Source organism: Rhamphochromis longiceps, linkage group LG12, assembly GCF_057381845.1.
Source record: "Rhamphochromis longiceps isolate RC_006_pf linkage group LG12, R_longiceps_female_GT1.1, whole genome shotgun sequence".
Classification (NCBI taxonomy): Eukaryota; Metazoa; Chordata; class Actinopteri; order Cichliformes; family Cichlidae; genus Rhamphochromis; species Rhamphochromis longiceps.
This window is the reverse complement of record NC_140568.1, coordinates 22,864,752-22,881,205: the sequence shown is the minus strand read 5'-3', so window position 1 is coordinate 22,881,205 and position 16,454 is coordinate 22,864,752. Positions and strand designations below refer to the sequence as shown.

The following is a 16,454-nucleotide window of genomic DNA, read 5'->3' as shown; positions in this document are numbered from 1 at the left end:
CATCCAAGTATTAAAAACAGCAAAATAATAAAACACACTATTAAAATTATTTTAATTAATTTTGAGCCTCTTGAAATGGGGGACTATTTGTAAAATAGCTGGAATTCCTGAATAGTTAATGTGATTTTTTTGTTAAAACCCTTGAATTAAAGAGTCTGTGCTTCAATCACATCTTGATTGTTTGATTTAAAATCCTCTTTGGTGGAGGCAAAACTACAAACATTGTGTCTTTGTCCAACAATTTAGAGACCTTGAAAGTTTTTCAACGCAGTCTGAAAACACTGACAGAAGTACATTACAATTCGAAAGGACTGCAACATTCATTATGTGATATCAGGAAAAAAAAAAGAGAAATTGTTCACATGCACGAGTTCATAGACTTACTTTTAAAAATACATGCGTTTTTCTTTGTTTAATATTGAAAGTGTGTGATTATTGTGCGATTATTTGCTACAGGTTAAAAATCCTTACAATTCACTTGTATATATTTATATCTATATATAATGGATATCTATATATCTACAGCCAAAAACATGGTGGTTGCTTTATGAAAATGTGTTGAATGTGGAAGGCAAAGACAAATATTGTGCTGAGATTTTTGCCATTTTGCAGCAGTAATCTGCAATAAACTCGCCAGTTTAGGAAATGACTGTAATTTCTGCCAGACCGAACCAGCCCGTGGTGGTGAAAGCACACTGAGCTGAGTTTCATGCAACATTCATGATCCGGGCAGATAGTAAACCTTTTCTAAACCCTGCCTGCTAACACAAAGCTGTTTGGTTCTATAGCAGGCATTAATGTGTCACAACACTACACTTGATGTGCTGTTTGAAAATAAAAACTTGTTTTTGGTGAAACTACTGGTAACATTCATTCAGAGCAGTGGAAAATTATGAAAGCATGAACACACAAAAAATGTCTCTCATCTGCAAAGATGCCAGCGCAAGTCTTGATTTTTTTGTTGTTCTTTCAGCATCTGTCAGAGCGTGTGTTTCAAAAACAAACACAATGCACGGATGGGCAAAACGATATTCTTATGGGTGTAACATCATGCATTCGGCCTCATCTTGTTTGCAAATGTGCTCTTTTATAGCTACGTCCAAAAGATTGTGGCTAAGTTGATTGCTGATTTGCCCAAGTTACACAGAATGACTTTCATGTCCTTTTAACAGTGGACACCAAGCAGCTGAAGACATCAGCTCCTCTTCTGAAGAGTCAAAACAAATTTGCTTGTGTGGAACAATTTCCCATTAAAAGGAAGCCATTTAAAGGACAGGCTGACATTTTCACATGTCTGTTAATAATACTAATAATAATCATCAATAATAAGAGGCAGTCACACACACTCAAACGGGCCCAATCTGTTAGTGAGAGGCTGTTATCACTCTTCTCCGCTCCTCTGGACAAAAACTAAATGAAGAAAAAGTTCAGAGACTCTTAAAATTGGAAACAAAAGAGCTGGAAGTTCCCAAAAACGCTTACCAGAACTGCAAGGTGATTTTACTCTCCAATTACAATATGCATCATAACCTCTGCTGTCTGACGGTGCAAAATGAACCCCCACACGGGCAATTCAAAATGCTCCTCACAAGCTACTTTTCTCCTGCTTGTAAACCCATTCACACATTGTAATGAGTTTGTACACACATAGACAGACACACACAGTAAACAAATATTACAATATTCACACACACATTATGGCTTTTTCAAGCAGTTGGAGCTCGTTTAATTTTATCCCTGTATACATTCTTTGTGATCAAACCTTAATAGACAAATATAAATGCAGATAATGAAATCCTTCCTTCAGTACCAGTACAGAGCCACCTGTGCATACAATAATGTCCTTTAAAGGTACTAGATATCATTAGGCTGAATGAAAGAAAAAGTGTTGTTTATATACATAGAGACAGAAATATACACGTGTGCGGGTGGACATATGGCGAACACCCACAATTATCAACAACATCTTAAATGACCATAAGACCATTAACTGTTTAATACGGCCGCCTTTAGCTCTTTTCGCTGCCTGCTTAAAAGGTACACTGTAGCACCCAAATGAAAGCTCGGTACTGTAGATTGATTATGGTCACAGATACTATACCAACACTTAGAACATTGAGTAGGCTTTACAATTTAGAGTTTACACTAGATTTGAAGAAACAGAACGTAATCATCCCCCATCCATGCCTCTAAATGTGCAATCTGTTCATCCAAGAGAAGATTAAGTCCAAGACCCAAAGCAAATAAAAACGATTCCTTCTTTTTTTCCCATCTCACTATATGACATTTACTTCAAGCTCACTCCTTTTCTCTTTGCAACAATTTCTTTTCTGCCAATCCTGCCTTGCCTTCTTTTAATTGTGTTGTTCATTCCCCCCCTCTCGCCCTCCTTTGGTGAGAAAAGTGCAGAAGTCTTTGACATGAGCAGCTTCAGTCCTCTGGGTTTTTTTCGTGACTCAGTCAGAGAGCGGCCTTCATGGCCTCTCATACCAAGGGTCTTTTGTAAAGCCATGTGCTCCATCACAGTTGCGGTCTGCCCGAATGATACGATAAATGAACAACAAATTCACAGTTATAAAATTTCAGTCATTTCCACCTCTCTCGGCCTTTTGTTTTTCTCTTTCGTAAATGCCATCCATGTCAACTGTCCAGAGAATCAGCCTTCTTAATATCAGTCTCAGGAATAACACCTTCTGCATTTGGGATCAGCTTGTGGGTGGATGACCTCTTTTTTCTCCTCCTGGCGCTTCTATAAAGCATGCTGGGCCAGGACCAGAGCCAAAGCCAGGCTGGGAAGCAGAGCCCAGACACTGGCATAGAGACAAGAAGAGTGATCCTCTCCCAGGTCCATGACACCACCTCTTGGTTGGTGATACTGGGCAGATAGAGAGGGACACACAGAGGGAGAGAGAGATCCGCAAAAGGTTAGACATGACTCACAATTCATGCTGCTTTCCTGTTCTGGCATTTGATAAGAGAGAGGTCAGACAGGACAGGAGGGAAATGAGAGAGGACAGGGTCACTGCTAAAGAGAAGAAGAGAAAACATCATTCAGAAAGTCAAAGCAAGAAATGACATTCGCAGTACATCCACTTTGGCATGAACATTAAGTGTTTGATCCACCAAACGTTTTGATATGTGAAGTATATTTCAAGCCCGTGCTGCTTAGTATGCTCCTTGCTTCTTAAACAAGTTGGCAACAAAGGAAAGCTTCTTGTGTGCACTTTTTCTTTTTTTTTTCTCAAAAACTCTTTTAGGCTATGCCAGCAAGTCTCTAAACAGTTTTTAAAGCTATCATTACAGACTTTATTTACAAGAAAAACATGCCACGAAGCCAAACACACACTACAGAAGCCAGCGGCGGCTATGGATTTCTTTTCAATATTTCATGAGGCAAATCTTACAGCAAGTAGCGGCCCAAGAAAACAAGACCCCTTGTTTGAGTGTGCACAATCAAAACGCTACAGTGTTTATTCTTATGCACAAGAGAGAATAAACTTGAAGTTTATTTTCCCACACTGTTCACATTATGGCGGAGACGAGTGGGAATCAGCACAGATATTAAATTCTGTGGCCTCCAGAGTTCCACCGTTATACCCGCGCTACAATGGGTTTTATATATGCCATTCCATAAAATTGTTAGCATTTTGAATACTTTTTCAATTTTCTCGGATTTCTGTAACACAAAGCATAACCATTTGCCTTCAAGTTAAAGCAGTCCTGCTCAATTTGCAAAGGTACCATTTTCAGTCCTGCACAGCAATACAGAGGCACATCATAAGGAACATGAAACATTTTCTCCTCCTCTTTCCCCTCCTCCACCTTCCCCTCACCTCATCTTCACCATGTATTCGCCCATTTCGCTGTGCACAGGAAAAAAAAAAAAGAAAAGAAAAAGATTTACTATGATGTTATCTACCAGCACTTCGTCTTCCACCAGAACGAGGCAACACATAAATGAGAAAATAAACAATGAAACGAGAAAATTGTTGAGTTATTTTAACAAGACAGCCATATTTTTGCTTCTGTGAAGAAGGATGCAAGAGGGAGAACGAGGGAGACAAAGGGGGTGTTTCCAGTAGCCTCAGTTATCACAGTACCTGTGTTTGTGAATTTGCACTTTACAAAGAAATGATTGAAATGACAGTTGCCAAAAAAAGAGGGGTGCACGCGCGGAGGAGCAGCACTGGGTAGCCTGACAATGCACCAAACACATCCGCGACTAAAAGCCAATTAATTAGCAAGGGCAGTGATGTGTGGCAGCAGCCTGTTGACATGAGTCCAGATCTCTAGCTGCAGCCAATATCCACACATACACTCAGGCTTGTGATAAGCTGCACACACATGAACAAAGGGATAAAGCACAAACACATGCATATACATGACAGAATACAGACAATGTCGAAATGTCCTTATTTGTTTACAGGCAGAGAGAGCGAGAGAAACAAAAGCATTTATTTAAACTGTTAAAAATGCACGTGACTTGTCATTTAAGTGGTAAACACACATCTAGACAGCACTTGTTTTTATTCACTGTCAAATTTGCAGCGAAACTGCAACTACTTATTGAGTAACCCTGAGTTATGTAGCCTTTTCCCACCAGTCAGTTCCATTCAATTGAGCTGAAAATCAACAGTGACAGGGTTACATGAGAGCACAGACAACACTAGCCTTCCGCTGCCTGCGAGCTCAGAGTGTGTGTTTGGGTGTGTGTAATGTGGGCGTGGAGACTGATCACTTGCACGAGTTGCTTTTAATAAAATTTAACATTTCAAAGAAACACATTGCAAAAACTGTAGAATCAGTAGGCACTTCCTGAACACAAGTTTGGTAAATGTGAAGGTAATTGGTTTGAAATGGCATCGCATAGTAACATTGAGTCATTTGAAAGAAGGCACAAGGTGTGGGGAAAAAGGCAAGCTGTACAAAAATCTGCTAATGAGGCTATGTTGTCAACGTACACTCACCGGCCACTTCATTAGTTACACCTTGCCAGTTCCACAATGTCTTCAGAGCTGTTTTAATTCTTCATGGCACAAATTCAACAAGGTGTTGGAAAGATTCCTCAGAGATTCTGGTCCACATTGACTTGATAGCATCAAGCAGTTGCTGCACATGCATGATGTGAATCTCCTGTTCCACCACATCCCAACACAACCATCAGAAGAAGGATACAATGTGGCCATACAGGGATGGACATGGTCAGTAACTAAGGCGAAGTAAGCTGTGGCATTTAAACAATGCTCAATTTGTGTTAAAGAGCTGGAAAAATGCCCAGAAAGCATCCCTCACTGCATTATACCACCAACAGCCTGAACTATTGAAACAAGGCAGATCCATGTTTTCATATTGTTCATGACAAACTCTGACCCTACCATCTGAATGTCCATACTCATAACATTTCAGAACAACTCACAACATCTTTCCAATCTTTTCCAATTTTGGTGAAACTGTGTGAATGTGGTGCGCTTTGGCCTCAGTTTCCTGTTAACTGACAACAGTGGCAACTGGATTGGTGTTTTGCGGCTGTAGCCCACCAGCTTTCAAGCTTTGACGTGTATTCGGAGAAGGTCGTCTGCATAAACTGGCTGTAACGAGTGGTTATCTGAGTTGCTGTTGCCTTCCTATCAGCCTGAGGCAGTATGGCCATTCTCCTCTGACCTTCTCCATCAACAAGGCATTTTCATCAAAGGCAACGACTGCTCACTGTATATTTTCTCTTTTTTAGACCATTCTCTGTAAATCCTAGAGATGGTTGTTTGGGGAAAATGCCAGTAAAATCTCTGTAGAGTCTCAAAAAGTACTCATCTGGCACCAAAAACGAAGCCATGTTCAACGCCACCTTTCTTCCTCATTCTTATGCTTGGTTTGAAGTTCTTGAACATGCTTAAATGTATTTAGTTGTCGCCATGTGACTAGTTGATAGAACATATTCCTTAACAAGCATTTGAACAAGTGTACCTAATGAAGCGGCCAGTGATGGTCATGGTGAATTATCTGTTGCTTTTATATAATGGTCACCACTTAAAGATCCCTGACTGATTGTTTATTGAATAAGGTTTCAAAAACCATCCAATCTATGATAAATGTCATTCCCACTGAACATTTTCCCCTTGATTTGGGTTCAAAGCCCTCTAAAATCACAGTGAACTTGTTTGATGTCTAAATCAAACTTACCTGATGTTGCAACAGAATTTTAACCACTACATGTTCAAATAACTGACTATATATATATCTTATCTTTCTTAAAGTCATATCCTTTTACACAGTAATAGATTTAAATAAAAATGCATATTTACTTACAGCAGAGAGCAATAATATAATATCTCCTGCTGAGATTGGAACCGAGTCCTTGGCATCAAATGAGGGTTTATCCTTTTGAGATACACGAATATTTTGGAAATTCAGATTTCTGTACACCCGCACTGAGATTCCAGGCGTCCGTACACATAGACTTGTGTGATTTAACATATATTATTGTTGTTTGTGTCATATATAAATGACTTAAAGTATTAAACTGCTTTATGCAGAGTGGTCTATTTTTAGCCAAATCCTTTGAGTTCATATTAGAGCTACTACATAGAAGCAAAAAGATAGTACCCACTTTGACTGTTATCAGCCCTTTGAATGGCCAGTTATAATTTGCAATCTGTCCCATAGATATGACTAGTAGACACCCTCCTGGTACCTGCCTGTAGCCAAGATGGTACAAGATAGTAATCACGATAAACAGAAAGTAATCCAGATCAAGTGATGCTTTTGCAGTTGTGGGAATAAGTACATGTTAAATCTGCAGTTGATCAGGGATGCACCAGTTCAACTTTTTCATTTGCAGTACTGATATAAGATAATCTTGTGTAAGGCAACGTCGGGCTGAATTTAAACATTACTTTCCAAACTTCATAAAGCACAATATGGCTAATAAATATTTGCAAGCTTATTCACTGAAATTGTGTTTATTAGTGAAATAATTTAATCAGCACCAGCATAACGCAAATGAACGGTGATTCTTTTTCCATTTGTTTAATTTCACCTTAGTATACTGCACTTTGCTGCCTTTGTCTTCTCCCAGTTTTACATGTGTGCATCTCCTCACGCACAGAGTGGAGCCGAGGACAACCTGGTATGTTAAAGCAGGTCCAATAAATAATGAACATAACAAGTGTGAGACTGAGAGCGAGAGAAGCTGACAAGGAAAACTCATCTGAGCTTTTCACCCATCATCAATCCATAAACTCCTGCAAAGAAAATTTGATGTAGCGGACATGAAATACCTTGAAACCGCTAACTGTTTGCAGTTAGCTCCCTCCATAAACTCTTAGAACTGTTTGCCACCAGTACACTGCTGGCATAGTACATAAATATTTAAAAACACAGACCTGAATTTAACAGATCGGCTGCACAGAGCTGCTCACTCACTTTAAAAAAAAGAAACTTTTTTAAGGCAGTACAGGAATAACAACTGATACAAATATTGGATTGATGTTTATTCATCACCTGGAACGTTGAGCTTTGTAATATGTGTTTAGTGATGTGAAATGGTGTGTTTTAATCTAAACTAAAATCTTGTTTCCAAAGACTAATCAAATGAATTTAGTGCCTTCCCAGAGAAGTAATTTTGGCGCCTCAACCAAACAGTGTGTACAAATGAACATAATCAGTACGCCAAAAAAACTTCCAAACACATGAGGTTTTAAGGGCCAAATGGTTGGTGGAAGACCTTGCATACTGGTGACATGACCCTGTAAACAAGTGATAACTGCCATTCAAAACAGACTTAGTTTGCTTTAGAAACTGTATCAGTTTGTTGTAATGCACATTTAAACTGGGTACACAAATATCACGTGTGTAACCTCACCACTGGAGTTGGGAGCATGGCACTGCTCAGTTATACCTAAATATGGATGCATCTTTACAGTGCTCAAAGGACCAAGCTTCAGACCACATGTTTACTCAATGAGCCACAGTGAGATTTACAGCTCTGGACAGTCAGTCTTCTGCCAAGAGGACTCATACCATAACAACACACCCCCAATTTATCTGCCATGGAAGTTTGACAAGTTTTAATTGCCAGGCATAGTTGTCTAAGAACTCAGGGCCGCCCAAAATGTCGCTACCAGCTCCCTCTCTAATTATAAACTTCCTGCTTGAGTAATCACACGTCTTATTGTTTCCTAATTACCATTTTTACAATAAATTAAACACCATGCTGCAGTGAGACAGGCACTGAGCAGTGCATCAATACTGACACACACACACACACACACAACCTTTGGAGAAAGCGGTTTCACCACCCATTCGCCCTCTGCTATCCTCTCTCTTTCTCTACCTTTCGGTAATACACACACTGTTAATGTTATCAGCTGTGCTTATTCATTAATTTTCCTCTTTGCAACATTTTTAGGGTGTCAGGTTTTACAGAATTGAAATCCAAAGACACAAAAGGAAGACTAAATGAACAGAAAGTGAGCCGTTTTCTTGCAGATGCAGAGACACAAAGTCTAAAAATGAGCCAAAAGAAATCCAACGGAATCACAGGAGAACACAATGGAGGGGCACTTGTAAGTACAACAGATGCAGGACTATTTATGCACAAGGGGGCAATCAGGTAAGTGGAAACTGAAGGGTAACGAGACAGGTGTCCAGTGGAGGCAATGAAGTTCCTCAGGTGGTTGAGTGTTGGTGAGCTCTATTTGCTTAGGCACAGGACTCTTGGGTTGCACCAGCTTTGTCACCACAGGACACTCAGCTAGGACAGGTTAGGACACACAGGCTGAGTTTTAGGGACCCCAGTCTCACAGGGGATACTGGTTTGGACACAGTATACATGGTCACGGGGTAGCCAGAATTAAAAAAAAAAAGGAACTCAGGGCATGGAGTTTGGGTAAACACTCAGGCGGAGGAATTGGCTGCTGAGGCTGCAATCGGCAGTGTTGCCAAGGGCTGCAGTCGCTCTTTTAAGATGGCAGAGATTTAAATGCTGGTTTGGGTAGTTGACAGGAGCAACAGCAGGTGGCAGACAATCTAGCTGCACACTTAACCCAATTTGACTTCTGGTGGAAGTTGGACCTGCAGGCTTGGTAGCCTTGAGGTATGGCTTCCCTCAGGAGCACAACTACTGGGTGAGGCCCCCATTGCCTTGGTAAGCCCCTCTGGAGATAGGCTCATATTCAGTTCCAAAATTCTTCTCAAAAAACGAGAAAGCCACCTGCTGCTGTTCAGACTCTACTGCTGGGTCCAAGGTTTGCAGAACTGGGACCCAGCAGTGGCATGCACAAGGTAGACCGAATGAACAAAAAATGAGTTGTTTTATTAGGCTGATGCAATAATGCAAACTCCAAAACAATCCAACAGAAGGCACAGCAGTGAAATAATAATAGGGAAAAAAATGGATTTGGAAAATAAAATAAACAAAGATCTAAACTTTCTAAACAGAAATAACAAGAGAAACAAAGCAGAAACTCAAACTTTAACATATTAACTAAAAATTCAAGACCGAAAACAAGGCTCAAACGCAGTGATCACGACATAAGGTTTTAATTTCCTGTGTTCCAATCAACGAGGGTTTGTGTGCAAAGCACAAAACTGCACATTTAACATTTAACGGCTCTGATGCGAAATGTCTTAATGGTAGTTGTTCATTCAGAACACAAATTTGCATTCCTAAACCGTGCACATTACTTGGATTTGGATATGTAACAGTCACTGAAAAATGACATGAACAACAACATCAGCAGCAGAATATTTTATAAAGCACAGTTTTACACCGCTGCCAAACATGGGCACATGGGTCTCCTGCAAAGGTGAAAAGCATCATTACTCTTACTTTAGAAAGCTGCACAAAACATCTAAAATACATCTGTAAAACACAGCCGTAATTCACTGTGAAAACTAATCCAACTCAACAGCTAGATAAAAAGAAAAGCCTCTTCTCGACCTATAGTGTAAAGTGAAATATTTCTGTAGCAGAGAGACTCATAAAAAGAAGGATTCTTTGGTGAATAACTTAATTCTGTCATTTTTACACTTATTTGAAGAGAAAATGAAGAAGAGTTATGTTAAAAGACAAAGAGCTATGCATTTGTGCAGCACAGCATTAAAAAAAAGTGGTAATGTTTTCTGCTCCAGACAGTGAACCTAGTTATAGTTGAGTTAACTGCAGTCTTCATAGTAGACAGCATTCAGCAGAGAACAGGCCCTGTGCCAGTATTTTAGAACATCTAATCCAGATTAAGCCTCCACCTCCCATTCCTTTCACTCTTTCTTTGTCTGTAAGAAAAATATAATATTTCAACCACATGTCATCATCTTGGGTGTGTAGCATAAACTGTGTTATCATAAAGCGTCTGTTTTGATGTGCCAATTGCTTTAACAAGCATAGAGATTGTATGTGATGCGAATGTGAACGGTGCAGCACGTTGAGTCTTATTATTTTGCCACTGTACAAAAGAGAGCGGAGGAGTATTTTTGTGATTCTCCTTGCAGTTGGTCCATTTTATCAAATGTATGCAGAGAAGTAGCAGGAAAGAGATGAAAATGTATATTTTTGATGTGACAAAAAACAAAATAAAGCAACATCCACATCTATTTAACTTTTACAGTGAGTTGACCTAAATGTGTCACGATTAACTAAGTTCAATGAGGAGAGAGCATTTGAAAGAATTGAATATGATTTCTTGAGATCTATTTGCTGATAAGATGAGCCATCATGGCAGAAAGGAACCCCAGCATTGATAAGATTTAGCACAGAACTTCCCCAAAAAAACAGCGATCTTACTGTGACAGGGTACAGAATAAAAAAACAAACAAACAAAACAAAACATGATTGTTAGCTGTTGCATGATCAGGCACATTGCAGTGAGTTTTAATGCATGCAGAGTGGAGGCTGATTGGCTCAAAGAAGGCAGGCAAGAAGATTATTGGTCTACAGTAATGACTGTAATATGGATTGTAATGAACAGTACTGAGTCTGGCAGCGTGGGAAAGTGGGAGCAATGTAAAGAATAGACTAGCAGTCGAACCCCTGGGAAAGCAAGCACATGAGTGATTACAGATCTTGCTTATTGAACATACACAGAAGCTTCATATTAGTAGCCTTCAAACTGCAGAGCATACCCGATTGCCAAACAGGCAGTAAATAACAACTCTAAATTACATTTTGCCATCACATTTAACATCTACATGTAAAACATCCCATGTAATGAAACATTGAGAACCTTTTACCTTTGGGATAGTCACTGGGAGATTTTCTGAGATCTCCTGTGTCGATACAGGGTCTGGCTTCGGTGTCGCTGAGGGGCCTGGGACAGGCCCACTTTTGTTCTGTGTGTTGTCTATCCCATAACCAAAGGCCTGAATGGCATTTCCTGCAGGAACAGAGACATAAAGTCATTTGGGTTTGACTGCCATCCCAACAAGAAGCCAGCTAGCAGACAGACAGCTCTAAGTCAACTTTTTGGTACCCTGCCCAATCTTTGGCAACTAAAGGAATGAGGCAAGGCTGAGTGAGACTGAGGAAGGATGGAGCAGAAAGAGCACAGAGAGCCAGTCTTTTTGCTTTGTCAGTAAGCTTCAGAGAAATATGCCAAACTAATCACAAATTGCTATCCGAGTTTTGTCTGTCATTACTAAGCACTGCCTTATGTTTTATTTTGTAAGTTATGCCTTCCTTTTTGACTGCCTCGCATATTTATGCTATTTATTAGCGGCGGCACAAAATATTGATAAGGCAATAAATTGAATCACTTCCTCTAGCGATACATTATTGATACAGTTGTGCCAAGCATCTGAGAGCTAATTAATTGTATTTCATGCATTATAAATGAAGTCAATAAATACATTTTCCTTTTTGCCTTTTTGAGCATTTTTTTCTAAAGTTTCCATTTACACAGATGTTGTGATCTATCACAGATGATCGTCTTGCAGTGTGACAGCATTTCGATTAGGAGCAAGTCACGAAAGAACTGGATCACGAATTAATCTGCGTTTTCTATGATCCTTTACAAGCGAATCCTGCGGCGACACAACAGATTATATTTATCAAATACAACCAACTTTGCTTTATGTTGGATTCATGCATATTACAAAAAACTCTCTTACGATGCAACAGCCATTCTCAAACTGCTCCGAGCTGACTAAATAGCGCTAAAATGACCACGCTTGCAAAGATGAGTCCTAATTTGTTTGTTAGCATGAAAAGCAATACAATCTTTTAAAAGAGGGAAATCAACTAGTTCAAACAGAGGACAGCATGTGAATAAATACGAGCCCTAGCATATCAGCGCCTGCAGATGTGCTGTACACATGTGTTTAATTTTGTGTCTAAGTGCATGTGTGTGTCTCTGTAGAAATGTGATAAATCCCTGTTCAGTCAGCTTTCCAGCTAGATATGGTAAAAATAGGCGCTGAGTACCTTTTCACCGCTCATCCGTTTAAAACACAAGGCTTGTTTCTCTTTGTTCAGCCAGAGAGAAGGCAAGGCATGTAATTGCTTGGCAACCACCTCCATTATAAGGTCAGCATGCAGAGATGACTTTGAATAGATTTATGTGACTGATCAAATTCAAAACATTCCCAAACAAAGGAGAAATGGCATTTCCACACCACCACACAAAGGACAAATAAGATAGTTGTGGAATGCACATGCATAATCAGATGGCTACACAGTCCCTAGTACTACCGGTGCTTGGCCACATAAATTTGTCTGTCACATTTGTTGGTCTGCCTACACACAGACACACGCACACACAAGTATTTGAACAGCAAAGACACTCACAGAGGTACACATATGCACATTCACTTGCACACAAAACACACAGAAGAGCACACTTCATATTTTTTTATGCTGGTCGACACTGACAATTTGGGCTTCTGCTAGAAAGCAGGAGAGTGGTTCAGAGAAAAATCGAGTTCACTGGCGAGGCTTAACAATGTCAATGCTAGCAGTCAAGAGCTAGTGGAGTGCTGCTAAGACCTGTAATGTTAAGCATCTGTTTGTCAGGGTCAGCTATGGTTAGCAATCCCCCTCAAAGATGTGAAATGGGTGAATAAAGTCATAGATCAAACTAGTTGGCTGGGGGGCCTCCACCCAGGATGTTTTACTGCACCCAAATGTTCCACTGAGTGATTAAGCTCATTGCCAACAGCAATTCCATTTTTTAACGGCTCATATTAAGCTTTCCTTTAACCCCTGGGCACAGCCTGTATTGTCGCACCTGCAGGGATAGATGAAATGAGAAGGAAGGAGAGAACAAGAGAAGCAGAGACAGGGGAAGGGGGAGTCAGGGTCTGACTGTCATAATACCTCTAAGCTGGAATGTTCTTTGTTGGTCTCCCATATATTTTATACAAATCGGAATTCTAATCTAGTCTTCTGTTGGACCATTGTTTTTGCTGGAGCTTGTAAGGAAAAATTGGGAACAGTTCAAGGACAGTAAATGAACCATCTAAAGCATGTTTTTCTGATTTCACTTGAAGTATGCTGTGATGGATGAGGTATCAAAATGAACTCTGCTGCAGATCTAAAGGTTTACACTAAATATTTTCTCATGATCTACAGCACAGTTAAAGCTGTAAGAATTTAATTACATAATTAAATTGGTAATGAAGATGCAATACAATTAGCTCAAGATGTAAACAGATATAAATCTAGTTTGCATACATGGCAAAGATAAAAGAAGAGTCTATATAGTGACATATTATTGTTATAATTAAAGTTTTTTTTACCTTTAAATAACAGCTTCAGATTTGTCTTGGTCACTAATTTTACCCCAACACATGTCCTGGCAACATATGAGCAGAGTAAGTGGTTTCCTAGAAAAAGAGTGTTGCCAAGATGCTTAGCTAGAGCAAGCTCTTTCAACAGAAGTGGTGCGCATTGAAGTTAAAGAGGAGCGAGCAGGCCAGTCTGCTAATTAACCAAAACTATACCACATTCGGGTCTGTGATTCCTCCCTTTTCTGGCCAACTTTAAATTAGATATCTGGATAAGACTGAGTGTACAAAAAGAAAGAGTAACGTTTGGACTTTCTGCCTTGTTCTGACCAAAACTTGGCTCACTAACAACTTACCAGACACAGCGTTTCTGCGCAGATGTTCCAAGCAGACTGAGACTCGCGGTCTGGGAAAATCTGAGAAGTTGGACTCAAGTATTTCTCTCTAATTAAAAACCATTGTTCAGCAGAAGTGGAGTATATTAAGGTCAAATCACAGCTGCTGTCTCTGGATTTGTTGCACTTGCTTGATGTTCAGCTGTTTCTGAAGTTGTCAACTCATCAGTTTGAAGGATGTTTAGCTACTACCTAGAAATTTTAATGGAAAGACATCCATAAAAATATCCACCCATCCATTTTTTCCTCTCCTTGTCCAACTCAGGGTTATATACACTGTGGAAGGGTTTCCATCCTGCTGCAATTAGTATGCAAACAGCTGTATTTATTCAGCACCAATAACACTAAATTGTTTTTGTACACAGTAAAATCACCTATTGATAGCCAGTAGGGGCAAAAAGAATTGAATGTACCAGAATCTGTAATTAACACTTGTGGCCACAGCAGCGGCTTTTGCCACTGCTAATCAAATGCTACATGCTGCAAGAAGTGGTGGCATTAAAACTACTGCACAATTAGAAATGGTTAAAATAATGTGAGAGAAAACATCAGAGACCAATCATATTAATATTAAATACTGACCTTGGTGATTGAATTGAAGTTTTACTTTTTAACTTCTTCTTTTTCCTTACATGTATTACCAAATTTTGCATCACACCTTCCCTTTTTGTTCTTTAACTTTTTAAAAAAATTTAACTTTTATTTTTGTTTACTAATGCTGCAGTTGCCATGGTTATGTTGTTTTGCTTGAATGAAATTTTATTTAAGTGTCTTTCAGATTAAGGGGGTTGAATATGCATCTTCCTGCACTGTGACTTTGTGTATATCTACCTCCCGGTGTGTTGAAGTTTATCGCCTGTTCCCCTCGACTGCAAAGAGGAGATGCTGCATTTTGTGTTATTTTTCGAGACGCCTCCTCAGCTCCCAGCCTCATCCCTCATCCTGCACACTCAGCTAAAACGGTAACCCAGCAATCTATTGAAATGGTCTGAAAGCATTATCCACACAATAGAACATGGTAAGGGCAATGGTGTCTTATAGTACTGATGACATTGCTCGCTACACCATAGCAAGGATGGAACTTGCTATATTTTACTTTTCAGTGAAAAAGCATAAAGATATTTGAAGAAACCCTTCTGTCACGCTGCACCCTGTATGTTATGCATTAGATATACAGATGATATGTATTTTAGCTCTCCCTATTATTCCATTTGCGCTAGTCTGTTCCTTTTCATGACATTTTTCTCCCCTAAGCCCTTTAACTCTCTTAGATTGAATGTGAAAATGACATGCAAATGGTTTCTTTTGTATTAAAGTCTGGGCAGATCTTGCCCAAAGGAGGGATGAGAAATGATAAGAAATTACTTGCATCTGAGAAACTAAGAACGTTTAATTCCAACTTAATCTGTGGATAAAGGGATATCTGCAGGTTGTATTCAATTCTCTAACAGACAATTTTATATAATGATTTCAAGTCCATCCAGCCATGCATTAATCCTTCATTGACAAATATTTACATGCAATCCTTCTAGCCTTATTTCATTATTAAATACACAAAATACTTTTTTCTTCTTCTTTGAAATAAAAGTGATTTGCAAAAATTTTCAAGCACCTCATTTCATGCAGACGTTTTGATTTTCAGATGTCTAAAAGCTATCTATTACCCACACCCTCTAACCACATCTCTTGTTATTTCCACATTCAGTCATGCCGCCAACATCCACACTTTAAAAACATCACATCCACAGTTATTTCGCTGAAGAGCTCAATGACACTGAAAACCAGAATCTGACATGAAACCATTAAAGTTTCATAAGACTGAAGTTCACAGCTCTCGCTTCTCTTACGTGGCTGAAAGAGAAAGTTCCGCATCGCAGGCTCGTACTTTTTATCAATAATACATGCCTGTTTGGCCTCTATCAGTTACAAAACATATTTCAGAGAATTCATGAGTTGTGACGGCTTACTTAGGCATGCGTTATTGGTGAAGTACCGCAGGAAGTTCTGACATTCCTCCTCTTGGTTTCCGCTGCCCTTGCAGGTGCACCATGGGGAGATGGTCCAGTTGGAGAAGCTGCTGTCCACGTAGTTGGGAGTCACGTCCGTCCCTGCGAGGGCATCCACACAGAAATACAGTTATGTGTCACTAATGGACAATAATGGATTACATTTACAGCAAATTGCATACAAAATGCACAACAAGGTGTTAGTCACAGGTATGAGTTTGCACTGCATTGTTGGAGTTTACAGGGAGGTGAACAATTGTGTTATGCTTTATTTTAAATGGAAAGTGGCCATTATGTTATAAATATTTTGCAAAGTAGTTGCTTTAGGAAGTGTGTGCCC

The 16,454-nt window shown here is 39.5% G+C and overlaps 1 protein-coding gene across 4 annotated transcripts in view; it reads right to left on the bottom strand.

The window, feature by feature from the left end:
• Positions 1–579: 579 nt before the first annotated feature.
• LOC146657256 (GDNF family receptor alpha-2-like) overlaps positions 580–16,454 on the bottom strand; it is a 71,540-nt gene continuing 55,665 nt past the window's right edge. Inside the window, exons 6-9 of one of the 4 annotated variants that reach the window (XM_085425217.1) lie at positions 16,076–16,216; positions 11,224–11,366; positions 3,834–3,863; positions 580–2,875 (exon numbers count right to left, since the gene is read on the bottom strand). In XM_085425217.1, coding sequence (XP_085281343.1) covers positions 2,750–2,875; positions 3,834–3,863; positions 11,224–11,366; positions 16,076–16,216 — 440 coding nt within the window. In that variant the 3' untranslated portion in view covers positions 580–2,749. Of the gene's footprint in view, positions 2,876–3,833; positions 3,864–8,866; positions 10,270–11,223; positions 11,367–16,075; positions 16,217–16,454 lie in introns of those variants that run through there. The other 3 variants (XM_085425216.1, XM_085425218.1, XM_085425219.1) reach the window with 3 other exon arrangements.